Below are 24,670 nucleotides of genomic sequence, written 5' to 3'. Positions count from 1 at the left end.
GCCAATATAGAGGAGGGGAAGGGGTGGTGTTTCAGGGCAGAGGCACATAGGTGATAGGTGGAGGAAAACAAATGGAAAAACAAAGGCAGATGGAGACAGGAACAGGAAGATAAGGGTGAAGGTGGAGAGAGCTGATAACTATTCTAAATGAGGTTCACTCCTGAGTCTGTAAATAACAGACACAATCTTCAAGTCTCCAAGTGCCTTCGGAGAGAGCCAACACCCTCTGTTGGAGCACCAAATAATCTACTGGAGGGGCTCAGTAGGCCATCTGTTGGGGGGGGGGGAAGAAATATTGTTAACATTTTGGGCCCCAACCTTGCATAAGGGCTTTTTGAATTCACTGCCAGAGAGGGCTGTGGAGGCCGAATCACTGGGTGCTTTTACGGTGGAGAACGATAGGCTCTTGATTGCTCAGGGGGTTAAGAGGTACTGAGAGGAGGCAAAAAATGGGGTTGAAATAAAATTAGCTACGTGGCACCATGGTAGCATAGTGGTTAGCACAACATGACTACCATTCGGGTATCAAAGTTTGGATTTCAATCCCAGCATCCCCCGTAAAGAGTTTGTAATGCAGTGTGTGGGTTTTTTCCAATTTCCTCCCACAGTTGAAAAATGTCCAAAAAAGGTTAATTGGTCATTTTAATTTCTCCCATGATTAGGCAAGGCCTAAATCGGGGCCTGCTGGGTGGTCTGGCTCAATGGGCTGGAAGGGCCCATTCACTGCTGTATCTCAATAAATAAATGAATGATTGAATAGCAGCACTGACTCTCTGGGCTGAATAGCCTAATTCTGCTCCTATATTCTATAGTTGACAATTCCTTCCCTCCCATAGATGGTGCCTGATCTGCTGAGTTCCTCCAGCTACTAGTTTGTTGCTCCAGGTTCCAGTGTCAGCTGTCTCTTTTGTTAAAACACATTCAAAATGGAACTGTAACTTGCTGCTGTTACAGTGAGGCAGAAATTCTGGAATGAAATGTGACTCCAATATCCTCTCTTTCCCATCACCTGTCCATCCAACCCAATCTCAAAGCTGCCAGCAGCCTTCCTCCTGAATACCCCCATCCTTCCTCTGAATACACAGTAACAGTGGTAAGTTTGCTCTGTCTATCTACTGACACTGTGAGACACATCTGTGTGGCATGGTTGTCCCATTCAGAGGGGAAAACTGACTTGTGATGAAGACATCAAAACATTTGGACGGGGAAGCTTTGCCAGCCAGGTGAATTTTTTTGACCAAGTTGCCAGATCCCACACTCGGAGCTCAGCACCAGAGATTTTACCTTTTTACTCCCATGGCAAAGCGCGCCTGAGATCCAATGTCACGGCAGTGAGACGGACAGAACTGCCTACCATTGCTGACCAACTGTGTGGCCAGGCTTTATCTCTCAGCCCGGATCTTATACCGTAACACAAAGTAGGCAATGAGGCGGAGGGAGACAAAGAAGATTCCCAGGACGATAAAATCAAGGTAGAGCTTGGCGTTTTCCACGTCGAGCTCTTTCAAGATGGCCTCTGACTTCTGGAAGTGGCAGGTCTCATCCTTCTCGCAGTGAAGGTCCTCACGATCTAGCCCATAGATGGATAGGATGACACCCTCAAAGCCGTATCTGTGGAGAGGCAATGAGTTTCTGTCAGTGCCCAAGTCCAAAAGTCAAACTAGTACAGGCCACTCAGCCTTCAACAACAGTGCTGGGTATCAACCACCCAACTGCACTGGTCCTACACTAGTCTCCATTTTATTTTCCCCAAATGCCCATCAATTCCCTCCCCCCAGACTCTATCACTCACCTACACAATACAGAAGTTAACCATAAACACAAGAGATTCTGTAGACGGAAATCCAGGGCAACACATAAAAACTGCTGGAGGAACTCAGCAGATCAGGCAGTATCAAGGACAGGAATAAACTGTTGACTTTTTGTGTTGCGATGTCAACCTTTTTAATCCTATCCATAGGTGCTAAGATGTTTACTGTTCATTTAGCTCCACAAATGACGTCCTGATGAATGGACTCAGCCGGAAGGTCAACTGTTTATTCCTCTCTGTAGATCAGGGATTACCAACATGGCATCCACGGACCCCTCGGTTAATGGCAGGGGTCCATAGTGTAAACAAGTTTGGGAACCCTTGATGTAGATGCTGACTGACTTTCTGAGTTCCTCCAGAATTCTGTGTGTGTTGGACAGAAATTAACCAAAAGGCCTAATATACACTGACCCAAGAAGGAGGAGTTATAAAACCAGAGTGCAATATTGTGCTACTATGTCATACATTTGGTGCCTGTCATGGAAGAACCCTAACCCTAACCCATCAACATTTCACCACCATGTCCCAAAAGTAGACTATAAGTCTTCTTCTTGGAGCACCTGCCCAAAAGGATACAACCATAACATACTGGAGCACAATTAGGCCATTTGACCAATTGAACCTGTTTCGCCATTTCATCATGGCTGATCTAAATTTCCTCTCTGTAGCCTGACTTCTCCCTGTAGCCCTTCATGCCCTAAGGAACATGGTCAGCATCAGGCTTAGTCTTCATTTATATTGTCAAAGGGGGTGGTCCTTTGACACAGAAAACCCCTTTACGTACGGATGCATTGAGGTACCTGACGTAAGATATGTATGACATCCACTGGAGGTATTTGGGGATGGTGTCAAAGCTGACAAAGAATCCAGAGAACAGCAGTACTGGGATGGCAGTAACTGGACCCACAAATGTGGCCACCTAAGGTTGGAAAGGAAAGGGTTAATTTACATCAGCGAGCAAAACAGACTATGTATCTAAAAAAGAGAGAAAGAAGCGAAAGAGAGGAGAGAAGAGAGAAGAAAGACAGAGAGAAAACAGAAGGGAGAGAGAGAAAGGAATAGAGAAGAAAGAGAGTGGAAGAGAGAAAAAACAGAGTGAGTAAAAAGAAAGAGGAAGAGAGAGAGATATGACAAAGAGAGCGAGAGGCAAAGAACGAGATGGACAGAGAGAGAAAGAGTGAGAGAGAGGAAGAGGGAAGAGTGAGAGAAAATGAGAAAAAAGTGAGGAAGAATTGAGAGAGAGAGAGGAAAAGAAAAAAAAAGTTGGAGAGATAAAATAAAAAAATAAAGAGAGCTGGCAGGCAATGGTGAGAGAGGAAGTGATTGAAGAGGCCTAACAATTTGACCTCTAACCTGAAGGGATGTGGATGCTGCTCCGATCAGGAGGCCCAGGGACTGGGCCACCAGTGACGTCATCGTCCCCAGAGCAGCGAAGAGAATAAAGCGGAGAGCGTCGCAGGGCTGAGAGGTCATCCAGTACACGATACTGCAGTAGGCCACAGGGAACATCACCTACACACAGAACAAGCAAAACCTGATCATTCCCTGTGCTGTTCCATCAGGTCAGGCTCCTGCACTATCCAAAATCACCATCTACCTGCCTGCCCTGGTCCAGAACATTAGGCAGAGTGAGACTCCTGGTGTTGCCTCCACAGGGAGTCCAGACCCATGGATGAGTCTCAGTGCAGGAGTCTGATGCACTCACACAACAGTTCTGATAGGCTGTGAAGTCCTGCCCCTCCATCCTCCTTCAACCACTGCTAAGGTTGCTGGTGAAAGCAAGTTTTTCATTGTAACAGTACTGTGCCACACTTGTGCAACAAACTCGGCTTGAGTTGCTCCACCAATTCAGGGTACTGTTATGTTCCAATTGTGAGCAGTTTTGGGCCCCATATCTTAAAAAGGATATGCTGGCATTGGAGAGGGTCCAGAGGAGGTTCATGAGAATGATTCCGAGATTTAAACGGTTAAAGTATGAGGAGCGTTTGATGGCTCTGGGCCTATACTCATTGGAGTTTAAATGAACGAGGGGGGATCTCATTAAAACCTACCAAATATTGAAAGGCCTATGCAGAGTGGACATGGAGAGGATGGTTCTAGCAGTGGAAGACTCTAGGACGAGAGGGGGAAAAAACTCAAAACAGGAGGAGGTCTCTTTAAAACAGAGGTGAAAAAGAACTTCATAATGTAGAAGATGGTGAATTTTTTGAATTCATTGCCACAGACAGCTGTGGAGGCCAAGTCATCAGGTATATTTAAAGTGGAGGTTGCTAGGCTTTTGATGAGTAAGGGTGTCAAAGGTTACAGGGAGAAGGCATGAGGATTGGATTGAGAGGGATAATAAACCAACCATGTTGGAATGGTGGAACAGACTTGATGAGCAGAATTGCCTACTTCTGATCCTATGTCCCATGAACTTACAATACCTGGAAAGGAACATCGGCCATTGTCTTTGCCATATAGTAGGCCTTTAGGCTGTACCAGTAGTTCAGATGCTCCCGGAGAAACACTCCCATCTCCAGAGGAACTGCAAGGAAGAAAGAAGCAACAAGGCTCAGAAGAGGAGTTGAGATGACCCTGGTATCACTCACAGGCGCGAGCTCTACAGCACGTGGCTAATCTGCCACAATATAATATTCATCTGGCAGTTGTTAGCCACTGGGCTCTGGATCATAAAGCCGGTGAAAAGGCCCGTTGGGCAGTCACCCAGTAGTGTGTGGGCAAATCTACACTCAGTGGGTACGTCATTGGGTACCTCCTGTACCCAGTAATGTGGCCACTGAATGTACGTTCACAGTCTTCTGCTGCTATAAACCTACCACGTCAAGGTTCAATGTGGTGTGTATTCAGAGATGTATTTCTGCATACCACTGTTGTAATGCACAGTCACCTTCCTGAAGAAGTCTGGCTATTCTCCTCTGACCGCTCTCATTAACACAGCATTTTGTCCACAGAAATGCAGCTCACTGGATGTTATTTTTGTTTGTCGCACCATTCTCTATAAACTCTAGAGACTGTTGTGCTTGAAAATCACAGGAGATCAACAATTTCTGAGATACTCAAAACACCCCATCTGGCATGAAAGTCACCTGGATCACATTACTTCCCCATTCTGATGCTTGGTCTGAACAACAACTGAACCTCTTGACCATGTCTGCATGCTTTTACACATTGAGTTGCTGCCACACGATTGGCTGATTAGCTATTTGCACAAATGAACAGGTGTACAGGTGTACCTAATAAAGTGAGTGTACATCTAGGGTTACGATTTTGTCACCTGTCACTATCTGCAGATGAGGAAGTTATTCAGCAATAAATTGCCAAATAGCTTTCGATTCGGGTACGTATGAGATGATGCATTTTCAGAAGACACACCAGGACTGGCTTGAAAAATCTAGGTTCCTGGGCATTGTCATTTTCCTGGATCTCATGCAGGAGAACCACATCTCTTTCACTAATAAAAAAGTCTCAGCAGATGATGTATTTCTGGCAGTAGATAGGAAAGCTCCATCTTCCCCAGAATATGCTGGTGTAATTCTTCACTGCATTATAGAGAGCATCCTCACACCAACCATAACTGTGCAATTTGGTGTAGCGTACTGTCACAAAATATGAAAACTGTATCAAACCCTCAGGTCAGCAGAAAAAGTCGTAGGCTGCAGTCTGCCATTACTGTAGGACTTGTCCAGTAATGATGCAGGCAGGAAAAATCATTGTGGACACGACCCACCCAGAAAACTGCCTTTTCCAAGAGCTCTCTTCTGGAAACCACTATAGGGCTATTAAAAAAACCAAAAAATTACCATGTCATCTGAAATTTTCTTCACCCAGTCAGTTAATCTATCATTCGAGTGATCAACTATTATAGTTAGCCATCCCCACCCCTCTCTATCTATTAACTCAACCACTGCGTGCATTGTAAACACTTTAAAACACTAATGCTGCTTGCATTGTAAATAACTTCGCTATGGATGGTCCCAAGCCCGGTTAAGAAAGGGGAGGGTTGGGCATGGGGCTACCAATCCCATCCCGTGAAAACCTAATGCTACAGTAGCAACACAGAAGCTCCAAAGACCTCATTCCTCAGAGAGGAAGGCTCTTCGAAGATGGATTACACCTGGTGACAATTTGAAAGACTGAAACAGGATAGAGAACTCTGGTGAGCTGCTGTTGATGGCTTATGCCCCAGCAGGGGTTATGGGCTTAAGGAAGTAAATACATTATATTGTAAATACACATTAATATTTACGTATTTATGCACAAATTATTCTATGCTTGTAACTTAAACTCCAAGTTTAATTTTTAAATAATACTTTATTTTTATAATTGTTGAATATTGTTATGTGTTGTTGCGTGTCGTGCCCTGACGAAAACACTACAGCAAATTCCCTATATATATCCTGCAGACAGCTGACAAAACTACTAGATACTCTTTTTCTTTTAAATATACTTTGAATGGGGCACGACTGCGCAAGCACGTGGAGGTCGGCCAGTGAGAACAGCGGGAAGAGATTAAGAATGAGCAGAGTTGAAAAGGTGACGGTTATTTCTTCAGCGGTTTGAACGGGGCACAACCACGCAAGTGCGGGGAGGTTGGCCAGTGAGACCAGCGGGAAGAGTTTAAAAGAAAGACAGATTTACAGAGTGGGCGAAAGAGTAGTGGGAGACCAAGTAGGAAGGCTTTGGCTCAATGGGGCTTCGGTGATAAAGGGTCGAGGCCAGGTAGGTTATCTGTTTAAAATAAAGGCAGAGAGTATGTGTGTGAGGCCAATTTTCTGTGCTCGGTATCAGTTGTGGGAGGTCCTGGAGCCTCCCAGCCTCCTGGACAACTACATCTGCACCAGGTGCATTGAGCTGCAGCTCCTAAGGGGCTGTGTTAGGGAACTGCTTGATGACCTTCATCTTGTCAGGGAGAGTGAGGAGGTGATCGAGTGGAGCTATAGGCAGGTAGTCATCCCAGTACCACAGGAGACAGAGAAGTGGGTAACAGTCAGGAGAGGGAAGGGCAAGAAGCAGGTACTAGAGGGGGGGGAAAGCCCAGAGGATGGGCAAGGGGTATAGTGAGAGGGACAGAGGGAGCTCTCTCTCCTTTTTCTCCCTCTGTCCCTCTCACTATACCCCTTGCCCATCCTCTGGGTTTCCCCCCTTCCCCCTTTTCTTTCTCCCTCAGCCTCCTGTCCCAAGATCCTCTCATATCCTTTTTGCCAATCAACTGTCCAGCTCTTGGCTCCATCCCTCCCCCCCATCTTCTCCTATCATTTCGGATCTCCCCCACCCCCTCCCACTTTCAAATCTCTTACTAGTTCTTCTTTCAGTTAGTCCTGACGAAGGGTCTTGGCCCGAAACGTCGACTATACCTCTTCCTAGAGATGCTGCCTAGCCTGCTGCGTTTCACCAGCAACTTTGATGTGTACTGCTTGAAATTCCAGCATCTGCAGATTTCCTCGTGTTTGTGTACTTTGAAACTAAATGGTGAATAAAGTTAATCATTGAAAAGTCAAACCAGGGTAGGAGTAAATGGTCAGGCCCTGAGGAGAGTTGTGGAACAGAGACCCTTGGAGTATAAATGCATAGTTCCCTTGTGGGCACAAGTAGATAGGATGGTGAAGAAGGGATCTGGCACACTGGCTTTTAATAAAGACACTAAATATAGTTGGGACACAGCTATACATGTTACAGCTATACAAGATGTTGATGAGAATATTGAATAGTCTCTAAGAACAATAAGGTGGGCTCGTTATCTCATAATCTACCTTGTTATGCATTGCACCATACTGGCTGCCTGCACTGCATTTCCCAATGCCTCAACCACACTCAATGTCCAATTTACACCAACTCAACCATTCGTGTGGCAGCAACTCAATGGGTACAAGCATGCAGACACAGTCAAGAGGTTCAGAACAAACACCAGAATGGGGAGGCAATGTGATCTAAGTGACTTTGAACATGGATTTAAGTGGCAGGCGGGGTAGCTTGCGTATCTCAGAAATTGCTGATCTCCTGGGATTTTCATCCACAACCGTCTCTAGAGTTTACAGACAAACAACAAAAAACATCTAGTTAAGTGGTAGTTCCATGGACAAAAGAACCTTATTAATGAGAGAGGTCAGAGGAGAATGGCCAGACTGGTTCAAGTCAACAGTAACACAAATAACTATGCATTACAACAGTGGTGTGAAGAAGAGTTTCTCAGATCACAAATGTTAGGTCCTGAAGTGGATAGGTCATAGCAGCAGGAAACCTCAAACATACACAGTGGCCACTTCATTAGATACAGGAGTTACCTGACAAAGTGGCCACTGAGTGTTTCGCACATTATTCTGCTTTCTGTTATTGATTTTACCTTTTACTACCTCAGTGAATGGTTGTAATGAAATGATCTGTACGAATATCATGGAAAGCAAAGTTTCTCACTGTACCTAGGTACATGGGACAATAACAAGCCAATTACTGATCACCCCAATCGGAGCACGGTGTAAAGTTTTGGTTCAATTCCTGCCGCTTTCTGTTAGAAGTCTGTATGTCCTCTCTGTGATCACTTATATTCCTTCTACGTTCCAAAGGCATATGGGTTTGGGTTAGTAAGTTCTGGGCATGCTATTTTGGCGCTGGGGGCATGCTATTTTGGCGCTGGAAGCATGCTGACACTTGTGGGCTGCCCCCAGCACGTCCTCAGACTGAAATGGTCATAGGCAAAAATGACACATTTCACTGTGTGTTTTGTTGTTTCAAATAAAACTTATCTTTAAAATATTTTCCTCCTGAAGGTTAGCATGGGGGAGTTGTGGCAAAGGGCTTGTTTCCAGGCTATTTTAGCCATAGAGACTTTAATAGTCAGAGGTGTAGGGTTCAACAAATTCCCTGCAGACAAGGTCCAAGGGACGAACGAACATAGTGGGTACAAACATTGTCCCCTTGCAATGTGAGATAATTCGGCTCTCATCCCATGCAGAAAGGACACAGTATATTGCGAAGATGTAACAGTGTGCCATGTGGTTGTGTGGACCAGACGGAATGTTCGTGGGGAGGGTGGGGGTGAGGGGTGGCCCACCCAAAGCCATGCAGAAGCACTCACAGGTGAGGACCGTCGGCATCAGCGCTGCGAACATCAGGAAGAGCATGGAGAAGAAGAGGAAGCCGGAATTGCTCAGCACTTTCTTGGCCTCGTTGCCGATGCCCAGGTAGAGCAAACCAATCAGCAGGCCGATCCCGATGTGTGAGGTGATGCGCAGGTGAGTCAGGACCTGGCAAGGTAAAAAGGCATTCTGAAGATCTATTTAAAAACCATAAGGTCATAAGACATAGGAGCAGAATCAGGCCATTCTGCCCATCAGATCTGCTCTGCTCTTCGATCAAGGCTGATTTATTATCCTCCTCAACTCAGTTCTCCTGCTTTCTCCCTGTAACCTTTGACACTCTTTCTGATAAATAATCTATCAACCTTGGCTTTAAATATACCCAGTGACTTGGCCTCCACAGCTGTCCGTGGCAATGAATTCCACAGTTTCACTTCCTTCTGGCAAAAGAAAATCATCCTCATCTGCTTTAACAGGATATCCTTTCATTCTGAGGTTGTGCCCTCTGGTCCTTGACTCCACAACTATTGGAAACATCCTCTCCACGTGCACTCAATGTAGGCTTTTCAAGTATTTGAAACATGTCTGGTGTATCGATGGTTCAATTCCACCGCTGCCTGTAAGGAGTTTGTACGCTCTCCTTGTGCATGTGTGGGTTTCCCCCGGGTGCTCCAGTTTCAAAGACGTACGGGTTAGGGTCAGTAAGTTGTGGGCATGCTATGTTGGTGCTGTAAACACAGTGACTCGCTCCCACTGTATGTTTCAGTACTTAGACGTATGTGTGACAAATAAAGCTAATCCCCACCACCCAGAATACATCCTCTTCCTGTTACTATTATTTAAATACAGGTGCCTGAAGATGAACACTCAATGTTTCAGCAAAATCTTCTTCTCATCAGATGGCACGGTGTAGATTATGGGGAACCATGATGGAGAAACAATCTCTTTTTGAATGAACTCAAAGACTAAGTCTCTATAGTTTTCTGGATGGAGAATTGCAAAGGTTAATCTTCACAATAGGATGGCAGGGTGGAGATACGTCTCTACCAAAGGTGGTGTAAAACGCTCCTTCCCTTCACTAGCTTGTAGGTCACCCTAAGCCCACCCCCCCCCGACCCTGATCAAGAATGTGAACATGGAGTTGTGGGAGCAGGGGGTGGATGGTCATATGAGCAACTGGTGCTGGTTATGCGACCACTGACACCAGGCAGACAATTATTGAAGAGTATTGACAATGGCTGGGGTTTACCTGGCTTGTAAAGACACTGCCCAGGAGAAGGCAATGGCAAACCTCCTCTGTAGAAAAATTTGCCAAGAACAATCATGATCATGGGACCACGATCGCCCACGTTACACGACACGTCACATAATGATAATGATGACGATTTTCTCTAAGTGAAGTAATTTCTCCTCGTTTCAGCTCTAGTGGCCTGAACCCTGACTCGTGACTGTAATCCTTGGTTCTGGACTACCTGGCCAGGGAAATATTAGAATTATAGAGTCATTAAAAAGTACAGCACAGAAACAGGACCTTCGGCCATCCAGTCTACACCAAACTACTTAAACTGCCAAGTCCCATCGACCTGCACCAGGACCATAACCCTTAAAAACCACTATTACCCATACGCCTATCCAAACTTCTCTTAAATGTTGAACTCGAGCTTGCATGCAGCACTTGCGCTAGCAGATTGTTCCACACTCTCGTGACCCTCTAAGTGAAGTTTATCCTCATGTTCCCTAAAACATTCACCTTTCACCCTTACCCCATGACCTCTGGTTCCAGTTCCATCCAATCTCAGTGCAAAAAGCCTGCTTGCATTTGCCCTATCTGTACCCCTCATCATTTTGTATGCCTCTATCAAATCTTCTCTCAACCTTCTACGTTCAAAGAAATACAGTCCTAACCTGTTCAATCTTTCCTTATAACTCAGGTCCTCCAGACTTGGTAACATCCTTTTAAATTTTCTCTGTACTCTTTCAATGTTAGTTACACATCCTTCCTGCAGGTAGATGGCCAAAACTGCACACACTACTCCAAAATAGGCCTCTCTAACATCTTACACAACTTCAACATAACAATACTCAATACTTTAATTTATAAAGGCTAATGTGCCAAAAGCTTTCTGTACAACCCTATCAAGTCAAGTCAATTCACTTTTTATTGTCATTTCGACCATAAACTGCTGGTACAGTACACAGTAAAAATGAAACGATGTTTCTCCAGGACCATGGTGCTACATGAAACAATACAAAACTACACTAGACTAAGTGAGACAACACAAGGCTACACTAGACTACGTAAGACAACACAAAAACTACACTAGACTACAGACCTACACAGGATTACATAATGTGCACAAAACAGTGCAGAGCACTATAATAAATAATAAACAAGACAATAGGCACAGTAGAGGACAAATTACAATATAATAATAAATGATGTAGATGTCAGTCTAGTCTCTGGGTATTAAGGAGTCTGATGGCTTGGGGGAAGAAACTGTTGCACAGTCTGGTCGTGACAGCCTGAATGCTTCGGTACCTTTTGCCAGATGGCAGGAGGGAGAAGAGTTTGTATGAGGGGTGCGAGGGGTCCTTCACAATGCTGTTGGCTTTACGGGTGCAGCGTGTAGTGTACGTGTCTCTAATGGCAGGAAGAGAGACCCCGATGGTCTTCTCAGCTGACCTCACTCTCCACTGCAGGGTCTTGCGATCCAAGATGGAGCAATTCCTGAACCAGGCCGTGATGCAGCTGCTCAGGATGTCCTCGATACATCCTCTATAGAATGTAGTGAGGATGGGGGGGGGGGGGTGGGAAATGGACGTTTCTCAGCCTTCGCAGAAAGTAGAGACGCTGCCGTGCTTTCTTGGCTATGGAGCTGGTATCTGCCTGTGGCACCACTTTCAATGAATTATGGACCTGTATTCCCAGATCACTTTGCTCTAACACACTCCTCAGTGCCCTACCATTCACTGTGTAAGACCTAGCCTTGCTGGTCCTTCCAAAGTGCAAAACCTCCCATTGCCTGCATTAAATTCCATCTGCTATCTTTCAGCCCTCCGTCACCTTCCTTGAATCCTCTATCTATTTTGAGTGTCTCAGTGATGTTACCTTTTAATCTTACAACACAGAATGGAGCAGCAGCAGACTCTTTAGCCTATGATGTCTGTAAACTAAAGCTCTTCAGCCTGTATGTCATCCATATCCTCCATTTCCCTGCATATTCATGTGTCTAAGAACCTCTTAAATACCGCTATTATTTCTGATCCCACTACAGCTCCCAGCAGCCCGTTCCAAGCACCCACCGCTCTCTGTGGGTAAAAAAAAATACAATTTTCCCCATAGCTCTCCTTTGAACATTCCCCCTCTCACATGAAAGCTATGCTCTCCAGTATTGAACAGTTCTACCCTGGGGAGAAAAGATTCTGGCTGTCTAGTCTATCTCATGATAATGTTGCTAATGGATGTTTCTCTTATGAAAGCTGCTTATACACTCTAGTTCCCCTATTTCATTTTATTCTTGTGTTCTAACAATAGATCAAAGCATGCAGACATGGTCAAGAGGTTCAGTTGTTGTTCAGACCAAACATCAGAGTGAGGAAGAAATGTGATCTAAGTGACTTTGACCATTAAATGATTGTTGGTACCAGATGGCGTGTTGGTACCAGTATCTCAGAAAGTGCTGGTCTCCTGAGATTTTCATACACAGCAGTCCTTAGAGTTTACAGAGGATGGTGTGAAAAGCAGACAAATCATCTGGTGAGTGGCAGTTGTGTGAGAGAAAGCACTTTGCTAGTGAGAGATGTCAGAGGAGAATGGCCAGACTGTTTCAAGATGACAGGAAGGGTACAGTAACACAAACATCCATGCAGTACATTTGAGGTGTGCAGAAGAGCACCTCTGCATAGCACATCAAACTTTGAAGTGGATGGGCTACAGCAACAGAAGATCACCTGCGTGGCTGCTTTATTAGGTACAGACGGTATATAATAACATGACCACTGAGTGTAGGTGTGATAAATCACTCTGAATCTGAATTGAGAAAGGAATTGCACACATTTGGGGACAAAAAGATGTATTAGGGACCTGCACTAGGACCCCATGGTTCCAGAATTCCGAATAAAGCAGCTAAAGGAGCCAAGAGCCATGTTTGCTGACAGCAGTCAGGGAGATCACACAGTAACAGTGCAGCTAGGAGCAGAAAGCTTGTAAAATAGGTTGTGAGAGAAAAAAAATCCCCAGCCCGTGGAGATCAGTTGGAAGCATGTGAGGCCACATTTGCTCAACAGTGTTAAACACACTATAGACCATACTGGATTGATCACAAGGACTTGCCAAGTGCTCTTGTGGCCAATTGATGACTCAGTGAATTGAATGGACACAGAGAGCCCTTCCTTAATTTGCGGGCTTTCAAGTGTGCATGTTTTTGTCTTGGCTGTCCTGGTTCATCACTCCCATACTAAGTAGCCCAGTGTGTACCATTACTAACATAGCTCAGTAAAATCATTTAATCATACTGCTCCACACATATGCAACCCATTATTAACCAGCTATTTCCCACAATCATTACCGAGTCTCTCATGATGCTGAGGAAGGTTCTTTTGAAGAGAATACAGAACTGAGTCAGGCAACTAGCTGAGAAACTGTGGCAGCCTTCTGATGGCGAAGGATCCTGGAAAAGATGAAGACAATGTCAGCAAGCTGTATGAAGGAACTCCTACCCATCCCAGGATCGGAAACAGGTTGCCTGGCCGTGGCCAAGGAGCATGCAGTTGGCATAACACTTCACAGCGGCAACTAACTGAGACTAATTCGCACAAGTGTCTGCAAGGAGTTCGTACATTCTCCCCGTGACCACGTAGGCTTCCCCTGGATGCTCCAGTTTCCACCCACATTCCAAAGACATGCGGGTTAGGTTTAGTGAATTGTGGACATGCTATGTTGGTGATGAAAATATGGCAACACTTGCTACATTTGTCCCCAGTACATCCTTGCACTGTGTTGGTCTTTGATGCAAATTACACATCTCGATATACGTGCAACAAATAAAGCTAATCTTTAAAACTAGACCATATTCAGTTTTTCTATATCTCCTTAGAACACAATTGTAAGATAGTTGTCTCAGTGATTTTGGCTTATTGACCAGCCCCATTCTCCCACTTACAGGATATCCTTTTAGAATGAAGATGAGGAGGAATTTCTTTAGCCAGAGAGTGGTGAAACTGTGGAACTCATTGCCATAAGTAGCTGTGCAGGCCAAGTCATTGGGTATATTTATGGCAGAGATTGACAGGTTTTTGATTAGTCAGAGCATAAAGGGTCTCCTTAATCTCACTGGTGGCGTAGCCTCTACCACCACCCCACCCACGACTCTGTGTAAAAAAAAACTACCTCTGACGCCTCCAGACACATCATAGTTATGTCCCCTGGGTATAATCTTAAAGTTACTCCCTGCACCCGAGAGAAACCCACTCAGTCACAGGGAGAATGTTTGTGTAAACTCTGCATGATACAGCAATGGACATCAGGATTGAAACTGGGTTACAGGAGCTCTGAGGGGCATCAGTGGAACCCTATATGGTGTCACCTTGTGATGTATTCCATTAGTTTCCATGTTCACGCCCTGTTCTGCTTCAGGCCGGCACTCACTGAAGGCATCAGTTTTCAGAACGTGGTTTGGTGCAATACACAAAAACTACAGCAAACTGTTAAGACAGCAGAAACAGCCATTGGCTGCAGTCACAGAACTTGTATGTGTCCAGGACAAAGATTCAGGCAGGAAAAATCACTGCGGACACTACCCACCCTGCATCCCGCCTCTTACAGAAGCTCCGTTCTGAAAAGTGCAATAGGGCTATTAAAACAAAAGCTACATGCCATCTTGAAAGTTTCTTTCTCCAGATGTTAATCTGATCAACCATTCTAATTAGCCTCACACCCCTCTCTATCGATTACTTCAGCCACTACACTGCACTGTAAACACCTTAATCCACATTTATAATGCTGTTTACATTGTAAATACAGGATGATTTTTATGTATTCATGCACATTTTATTCCTTGTCAGTACTATGTCTGTCTATCTAGGTACCATATCCAATGCAGACTTTGGTAACCATGGTTTTCCATATAGATCTATCCTTCATTTTTTGGATGACTTCCATTTCCTCGATGTGTAGCCACCTGGCTAGGCTTTTGATGTACATAAACCAAGGTCTTCCTCTAGGTTTGCTCCCCTCCATCTTTCCAGAGAGTATGAGTTTTTCTAGTTCATCTTTCCGCATGATGTGTGCTAGGAATCTGAGTTGTCTTTCTCTTATTGTTGGTATGAGTGATTGAACTGCTTGGGCTCTTCTGAGAACCTTTTCATTTGATGTATGTGTGGTCCATGATATTTTTAACATTCTCCTGTAGAACCATAATTCAGCTGCTTCTAGTCTCTTTTCCATTGCTGGGGAAATGGTCCAGCATTCACTTCCATAAGTCAGGATAGAATAAATATTCTGCAGTATTCTGTTTTTAGTGTACGTGCTCTATCAGTACTATAACCTCCAAATTTACTTTTTATTCAAGATTGTTTAGTGGGATTTTCACGCACAACAGTCTATAGAGCTTACAAAGAAATGTGTGAAAAAATTTTTAAAAAACATGCATTGAGTGGCAGATCTGTGGAGGAAAATGCCTTGTTAATGAGAGAGGTCAGAGGAGAATAGCCAAACTGTTTCAAGGCAAAAGTAATTCAAATAACCACACGTTACAACATGGGTGTGCAAAAGAGCATCTCTGAAGGTACAATGCATTTAGCCTTGAAGTGTATGGGCTACAATATCAGAGGACCATGAACATATACCTAATAAGCCAGTCACTGAGTGTAAGAGGTATGAAGTCAAGCTCCATTACTGATTATTTTCACAATAAATAGCTGCCCAGAAATTAGATTCAACCTGGTTTTAGTGGACTTAAAGGGTAGTGCATTTCGTCCTAATGCTGAGGTTCGGCTCCCTCTCACTCTCTTCAATCTACATTTCATGGTGGAGCAGCCAATATAATTAAATACCCCAACCCACAGGACATTCTCCATTCTCTCCCCTCCCAACAGGCAGGAGATACAACAGCCTGAGAGCATGTACCACTGAGATCGAGGACAGCTTCTTATTTATTTATTTACTGCTTGTTATGAGCTGGTATTTAGGGTGGCAATGAAGGTCCTCCATCTCCGTCTGTATAGAAGGATTCTTCATTGTGCTGTTTCCTAACAGTTGTTTTTTGACCAGTCAGGGTTGTTAGCCCTGAGGTGAACCCCCGAACCTGGGGGACCGGTGGACCACTCTTAGTCTGACCTCTACCCTTTGACCTGTTTGGCATGGGTGACCCTACCAAGACCCAAAACACAAAGCCCTGACTCCAGCCAACATAGCTCTTTGGGTCATTGAGGCATGCAAGCCTCACAAGGTTGTGGTCCTCTTGGAAAAAGGACAGCTTCTATTGCACTGTTATTTTTACTGAATGGTCCCTAGTATGATAAGATTAAAGATAAGTCTTATTTGTCACATGTACACAGAACTATGCAGTAAAATGCATCATTTGCATCACATCAAATCAATGAGGACTGAGCTGGCAATCCACAAGTATCGCCGTGCTTCCAGCCAACACTGCATGCCCATAACTTACTAAATTTAACAGATATGTCTATGGAATATAGGAAGAAGCTCAAGAATTCAGAGGTATCCCTCGGGACCACAAGGAGAACATACAACCCCCTTACAGACTGCGGCAGGAATTGAACTCTGACCTTTTCATCACTTGTGCTGTGAGGCGTTACAATAACCGCTATGCTCCCATGTCGCAGCTCACTATGATGGGACCAGCCTACCTCAATGGACGGCCGGTGCCAGAGTATGTGGTTCAGCTCCTTATCTTCGCTTCCTCGAGCCTTGCTGTCACCATCGCACAGCCCATCCTGCACGGCTTTCACCAGTCTGGGGTTCTGATCTCCGTGCTCACCAGACGCAATCTCCATCACTGCAGAAGCAAGGATGATGCATTAGGCTGGATGCCAGGTCACCTCACACGAGGGAGGCAGTTGCTGCAGATGCAGATGCAGCACTTTATCAGGAAAAATACATGATAGGTTATCTTTAATAAAGACGATTTACTCAGACCCTGTGGGGCCACACTTGAAAGAGCACTGATCTCCAAGAAAAGGAGAAGGATGTTACAGAGGGAATACAAACTAGTTTCCAAGATGGTAGGTCTGTCACAGAAGGAAAACTTGAGTATGGAAGACCCCTAGTATCTCAAGTTTAGAAGATTCAAAGTCAAAGTGAAATTTATTATGCTATGCACAGGTGTAATTTTAAGGTGACTGGAGGAAAGTATAGGGCTGCTGTCAAAGGTAAAGATTTTTACACAGAGTGTTGGGTGTGTGGATTGCCCTGCCAGGGGTAGCGCTAGAGGTAAGTACATGAGAGAGATTGAAGAAACTCTTAGATACTCACGTGGATGGTACAATATTGGAGGGCTATGCAGGAGGGAAGAGTTAAATTGACCTTTCTTGTCTCCCTTTCTCTTTACCATTTACACCTCGGACTTCAACTACTGCACAGAGTCTTGTCATCTTCAGAAGTTTTCGGATGACTCTGCCATAGTTGGATGCATCAGCAAGGGAGATGAGGCTGAGTACAGGGCTACGATAGGAAACTTTGTCACATGGTGTGAGCAGAATTATCTGCAGCTTAATGTGAAAAAGACTAAGGAGCTGGTGGTAGACCTGAGGAGAGCTAAGGTACCAGTGACCCCTGTTTCCATCCAGGGGGTCAGTGTGGACATGGTGGAGGATTACAAATACCTGGGGATACGAATTGACAATAAACTGGACTGATCAAAGAACACTGAGGCTGTCTACAAGCAGGGTCAGAGCTGTCTCTATTTCCTGAGGAGACTGAGGTCCTTTAACATCTGCCGGACGATGCTGAGGATGTTCTACGAGTCTGTGGTGGCCAGTGCGATCATGTTTGCTGTTGTGTGCTGGGGCAGCAGGCTGAGAGTAGCAGACACCAACAGAATCAACAAACTCATTCGTAAGGCCAGTGATATTCTGGGGATGGAACTGGACTCTCTGACGGTGGTGTCTGAAAAGAGGATGCTGTCCAAGTTGCATGCCATCTTGGACAATGTCTCCCATCCACTACATTATGGACTGTTTGGGCACAGGAGTACACTCAGCCAGAGACTCATTCCACCGAGATGCAACACAGAGCGTCATAGGAGGTCATACTTGCCTGTGGTCATCAAACTTTACAACTCCTCTCTTGGAGGGTCAGACACCCTGAACCAATAGGCTGGTCCTGGACTTATTTCCCGGCATAATTTACATATTACTATTTAACTATTTATGGTTTTATTACTATTTAATTATTTATGGTGCAACTGTAATGAAAACCAATTTCCCCCGGGATCAATAAAGTATGACTATGACTATGACTAAGAGTAGGTTGTAAGGTCAGCACAACATCATGAACCGAAGGGCCTGTACTATGCTACATTCTGTGTAATGAAAAATGTACTTGCAGCAGCACCACGGGCACATCGCTTTCTGTACACAGCACTCACAAGAAAATACATTCACAACATAAATCATGAGAGGCGTAGATAGGCTAGAAACATCCAGAATCTTTTTCTGACAGTAGGAATATTGAATACTAGAGGGCACAAATTTTAACAAGAGAGGGGGAATGTTTATAGGAGAGGTGTGGGGCATTTTGGTTTTTTTTATGCACAGAGGGGTGGATGCAAAGACAAGCTGCCAGGGCAGTAGTAGCCGCAGGTATCTATTTATTTAGGTACTATTTATTCCATTTACATCTCTTAATCTCTAACTTTATTGCTTCTTGATTGTATATAATTCTTTATTTTAATAATTGTTCAATGTTTTTATTTTCCTTGCATGGCACGCCATGACCAAACACCACTGAAAATTTCTAATACATATACCGCACTGTGCAAAAGTCTTTGGCACATACAAGAATATAGCTAGAGTGCCTAAGACTTTTGCACAGTACTGTAGTAGAAAAAAAACTTCATGACATATGTGCGTGATGATGAACCCCATTCTGATGTGGGTCTCCATTGAGGACAGAGCGTGGGAAGGGGGCAGGGAGTGGGGAATCATGGTTGGGAGAAGGGGAAGGAAGCAGGAAACACCAGAGGGACATTCTGTAATGATCAATAAACCAGTTGTTTGGAATCAAATGACCTTGCCTGGTGTCTCAGGGCTGGGTGTGTCTGCACCCATGCCACCCCCCACACCTGGCACTCTGTCTCTGCCACCTGTCCCACACCCCTCCGGTGGCGCTCCACCCTCACCATTCCCAACATTCTTTGCTTACCCCAGATTTACAAACTCGCTCTCTCCTCCACATTCACAAATACAGTACTGTGCAAAAGCCTTCGGCACTCTCGTCTTTGGCAGAGAAGGAGTCCCGGGGTGGGGAATGGCATGGGCACAGACACACCCAATACAGAAACACCCGGCAAGGTCATTTGATTCCAAACAATTGGTTTATTGATCATTACAGAATGTCTCTCTGGTGCTTCCTGCTCCCTTCCCTCTCCTTCCCCTTTTCCCAACTATGATTCCCCCCTCCCTGCCCCCTTCCCACTCTCGGTCCACAGTATTATGACAGTACTGTGCAAAAGTCTAAGGCACCCTAGCTATATTCAAGTAACACACACAAAATACTGGAGGAACCCAGCAGGCCAGGCAGCATCTATGGAAAAAAGTACAGTCAACGTTTCGGACTGAAACCCTTCAGCAGGACTCATGCCTGGCCTGCTGAGTTCCTCCAGCATTTTGTGTGCGTTGCTCAGATTTCCAGCATCTGCAGGTTTTCTCTTGTTTCTAGCTATCATTTGTGTATGTACTAAAGACTTTTGCACAGTATTGTATATATTGTTCTGGCATGTCGGTCATGGCATGCCATGCAAGAAAAACAACACTGAATAGTTATTAAGATAAAGAATTATATACGATAAAGAAGTAATAAAGTTAGAGGGTAAAAGATGTATATGGAATAAATTGTACATAAATAAATAGATATCTGTTTCTGCTACTGCCCCCGGCAGCTCATTCATGCATCCACATATATATGTGTTTAAGTACTGTAAATGTACACAACAAATAAAGTTGACACTTGATAAACGATAGTGGTGATAAGCTTTTAGACAGACACACGAATATGCAGGGATGACAGGATATGGATCATGTGCAGGCAGGAGAGGTTTAGTTTAATCAGGCATCACGCTCAGCATAAACTTCGCAGGATGAAGGGCCTTCTCCTCTACTGTTCTAGATTGTATCATCAAAATGTAACAGCATTAAAAAAATAAATAGAGGGATTGGGAAAGAAGATGTAGGAAAAATGTTCCCCATGTCTAACCCAGGACTAGAGGGTTTGTGTTAAAGGGAAAGGTAGGGCAAGATAGGACTTTAATGCTTGGCATGTAGGAGACCGAGGGGTGACCTTATACAAACTTCTATAGGTGTGTGGAGGAGAATGTACTGACTGGCTGCATCATGAACTGGTATGGAAACACCAATGCCTTTAAGCAGAAAATCCTACAAAAGGTAGTGGATTTCTGCCCAGTACGTCACAGCTAAAACCCTCCTAATTATTGAGCACATCATAAGTAATGCTATCATAGGAAAGCAGCAACCATCATCAAAGATCCTCACCATCCAGTTCATGCTCTTTTCTTGCTGCTGCCATCAGGTAGAAGGTACAAGAGCCTCAGGACTCACACAACCAGGTTCAAGAACAGTAAGTACCCTCACTCATCAGGGTCTTGAACAAAAGGGGACAGCTACACTCACTTACCCATCCATTAAGATGTCCCCAGAACCAATGATCTCACTTTAAGAATTTAAAAACGCAAACAGGAAGGGTCTCGGCCTGAAACGTCCACTGCACCTCTTCCTAAAGATGCTGCCTGGCCTGCTGCGTTCACCAGCAACTTTTATGTGTGTCACTTTAAGAATTATTTATTTTGTTATTTCATGTTCACATTATTTATTGTTATTTATTTATATTTGCATTTGCACAGTTTGTTGTCTTCTGCTCTCTGGTTGAACTTTCATTGATTCTGTTAAAGTTACTATTGTATAGATTTGCTGAGTATTCCTGCAACAAAACGAATCGTAGGGTTGGTTGTATGTGGTAATATGCATGCACTCTAATAATAAAATTTACCTTGAATTTTAATATCATGAGGGCTATAGATAAGGTGACCACAGACGGTCTTTTTCTCCAGGAAAAGGCAACTAAAAATCAGAGGGCATCGATTTAGGGTGAGAGGGGCCACACTCACACAGAGGGCATTCGGCATATGGAATGAGCTGCCAGAGAAGATGATTAAGGCAGGTACATTAACAACATTTAAAAGACACATGAACAGACACAAGAATGGGAAAGATATAGAGCGGGAATTCCCAACCAGGGGTCCATGGACCCCTCAGTTAATGGTAGGGGTCTATCACATAAAAAAGGTTGGAAACCCCTGCTTTAGAGGGATGTGGGCCAAATGCAAGCAAATGGGACTAGCGTCAATAGGCACCTTGGTCAGTATAGATGAGATGGGCCGATGGGCCTGTTTCCATACTGTATTACTCTATGGTTGGGCACCCATTAGCCAGTGGTTTCACGCCACACTCCGAAAGAGCTGAGCACAATAGCCCATGGAGATGCTGCAGTTCAGCACCCAGGGAATGCTGTACCAGAAGTCCCACCAATGTCTCACCCATTCTCTCAGGGGTACACCATGCAGTTCACGGCAAAATATCACCCACCACTCGCAGCATCAGTTCTTACCGAAGTCGGCAGGGTTGTGGTAGGTGGGACAGTGGAGGCCAATCGCTTTGAGATATGGAACGAGACTGCAGACATTTCCACGGTAAATGCACTGCCCCTGGCTCAGGACATACAGCTGCACAAAAAGGAAAGAACAATATACAGATTAATGGCAGTTCACCCCCTTCACAGCCCCACTCACCCTGCTGAGACTCTGTACTAAGAGCTGGGTGTTGCACCGAAGAGAGCAACCTGTTGTGTTTCGCCTGGCTCCACCCATTTGTGGTGGGTTTGAAACCATATTGCTCCTTTCACTTCAAATAACCCACTGACATCTAATCGTTAGTGAACCAAAGTACTCCTCTCCTGCCTTTCTCAGTCGATCCTCAAACTCGTTCGTAAAAATTTTTGAGGTAGAGCTGGCAGGACAGTCGGACAAACACGAGCATACTGGAGGGGGCAAATATGAAGTGTGGTCTGACCAATGCCTTATAAACCCTCATCCTTGCTTTAATATTGAAATCCTCTCGAAATGAATGTTAACATTGTATTTGCCTTCTTTACCACAGACTCAACCTGCAAGTTAACCTTTACGAAATTCTGCCGGAAGATTCCCAAGTCCTTTTGCATCTCTGATTTTGAAATTTTTTCCCCTTTCAGAAAACAATCCACACCTTAATTCCTTTTACCAAAGTGTATTACCATACATATCCCTACTGTACATTCCATCTGCCACGTCCTCGCCCATACCCCCAATCTGACTAGGTCTTCCTGCAAACACCATGCTTCCTTCCCTCCCCACATCTTCGTATCATTCCAAAACTTAGCCACAAAGCCAGCAATTCCTTCATCCAAGTCATTCACATAATATGTGAAAAGAAGCGGTCCCAACACTGACCCCTGCGGCACACCACTAGTGACTGGCAGCTCACCAGAAAAGGCCACTGTTTTTCCTCCTGCCGTCAGCCAATCTGTGTCAGACTTCTGTCAAATCAATGTCACCCAGGATACCAACCTCTCTACCAGTGGGAAGCATTCTCTCCCTCTGCTCTCTCCAGAGAGGGACAGACATCTTTAATCTTTAAAGGAATCCTTGCTGGCATCCTTTGCCTTTCTCTGGATGAGTGGCTCTCACACACAAACACTGGTGAAGGGCAATGGGAAACAGCTGAGCTTGGATCATCAGCTGGAGGAGAAGCACCTGCTGACCCACCTTGTCCCTCCGCAACTCCCTGGTCCACACGTCCCTCCCCACGGATCTCCCACCCGGCACTTATCCTTGTAAGCGGAAGTGCTACACCTGTCCCTACACAGGGCCCCAAACAGTCCTTCCAGGTGAGGCAACACTTCACTTGTGAGTCTGTTGGGGTCATCTATTGCATCCGGTGCTCCCGGTGCGGCCTCCTCTACATCGGTGAAACCGGACGCAGATCGGGGGACCGCTTCGTCGAGCACCTCTGCTCCGTCCGCCAAAACAGACAGGATCTCCCTGTAGCCACCCACTTCGACTCTGCTTCCCACTCCCATTCAGATATGTCCATACATGGCCTCCTCTACTGCCATGATGAGGCTAAACTCAGTTTGGAGGAGCAACACCTCATATACCGTCTAGGTAGTCTCCAGCCCCTTGGTATGAACATAGAATTCTCCAACTTCTGGTAATTCCCTCCCCCTCCCTTCCCCTATCCCTATTTCACTCTACCCCCTCCCCCAGCTGCTTATCACCTCTCTCATGGCTCCACATCCTTCTACTACCCATTGTGTTTTCCCCTATTCCTTCTTCACCTTTCCTGCCCATCCTCTCCCTGCCTCCCCTCCCCCACCCCTTTATCTTTCCCCTTACCGGTTTTTCACCTGGAACCTACCAGCCTTCCCCTTCCCACCCTCCCCCCACCTCCTTTATAGGGCCTCTGCCCCTTCTCTCTTTAGTCCTGACGAAGGGTTCCGGCCCGAAACGTTGACTGATCGTTTCCATAGATGCTGCCTGACCTGCTGAGTTCCTCCAGCATGTTGTGAGTATCGCTTTGACCCCAGCATCTGCAGATTATCTTGTGTTTGTGACCTACCTTGTCAAACAGCTCAAAGAGTTTAGCGCTGGGCTGGTGTATGGTACAGATTACGGTCCTCCCACCCTGGGCCAGCGATTTCATCTGGGAAAGAACCTGGAAACATGAGGAACTGTCCAGGCCACTGCAACCAAACAAATGGATGGTGAAATTAGTCCTGTCAAAAATGCAAGCAATAAGAGCAGTTGACCAGGCAGCCCATCGAACTTGCTCGCCCACCTAACACCATAAGACATCGGAGCAGAATTTGGCCACTCAGTCCATTGAGTCTGCTTTGCCATTGCATCATGGCTGATTTATTATCCCTCTCAACCTCATTCTCCTGCCTTCTCCTCATAACATTAGACACCCTTATTAATCAACAAACTATCAATCTCCACATTGAAAATAACTTTGTCTCCACAGCCACCTGTGGCATTGAATTCTACAGATTCATCACTCTTTGGCTAAAGAAATTCCTCTGTTCTAAAGGGTCATTTTTATATTCTGAGGCCCTTTTACTGGAAATTATCTCCAGGTTCGCTCTATCTAGGCCTTTCAATGTTTGATAGGTTTCAATGAGATTTCTCCCTCATTCTTCTAAACTCCAGCAGGTACAGGCCCAGAGCCATCAAACACTCCTCATACATTGATACTTCCATTCTCGTAAACTTCCTCCGGACCCTCTCCAGAGCCAGCACATCTTTTCTTAGATGTGGGACCCAAAACTGCTCACAATATGCCAAATGCAGTCTGACCAATGGCTATAAAGCCTCACTTTCATTGTTCTTCTGATTTCTCAACTCCACCTTCTTGTGGAAGAACCTAGACACAGAGGTCACATACGGACTCTTCCGGCAAGATGGCGGTGTGACTGGTCGCACCATGGTGCTACCGT

General features: G+C 45.1%; 1 protein-coding gene across 1 annotated transcript in view; it reads right to left on the bottom strand.

Annotated features, from left to right (window-relative positions):
* Positions 1–371: 371 nt before the first annotated feature.
* LOC140199722 (ATP-binding cassette sub-family G member 1) overlaps positions 372–24,670 on the bottom strand; it is a 71,769-nt gene continuing 47,470 nt past the window's right edge. The window contains exons 6-14 of the mRNA XM_072262200.1: positions 23,794–23,917; positions 21,749–21,863; positions 16,756–16,904; positions 13,455–13,556; positions 8,886–9,054; positions 4,237–4,337; positions 3,164–3,322; positions 2,611–2,729; positions 372–1,611 (exon numbers count right to left, since the gene is read on the bottom strand). Of these exons, the coding sequence (XP_072118301.1) occupies positions 1,383–1,611; positions 2,611–2,729; positions 3,164–3,322; positions 4,237–4,337; positions 8,886–9,054; positions 13,455–13,556; positions 16,756–16,904; positions 21,749–21,863; positions 23,794–23,917 (1,267 nt within the window). The 3' untranslated portion in view covers positions 372–1,382. The remainder of the gene's footprint in view (positions 1,612–2,610; positions 2,730–3,163; positions 3,323–4,236; positions 4,338–8,885; positions 9,055–13,454; positions 13,557–16,755; positions 16,905–21,748; positions 21,864–23,793; positions 23,918–24,670) is intronic.

This window comes from Mobula birostris, chromosome 6, assembly GCF_030028105.1.
Source record: "Mobula birostris isolate sMobBir1 chromosome 6, sMobBir1.hap1, whole genome shotgun sequence".
Taxonomy (NCBI): domain Eukaryota; kingdom Metazoa; phylum Chordata; class Chondrichthyes; order Myliobatiformes; family Myliobatidae; genus Mobula; species Mobula birostris.
The sequence above is the reverse complement of the archived record's forward strand: the minus strand, read 5'-3'. Positions and strand labels throughout refer to the sequence as shown.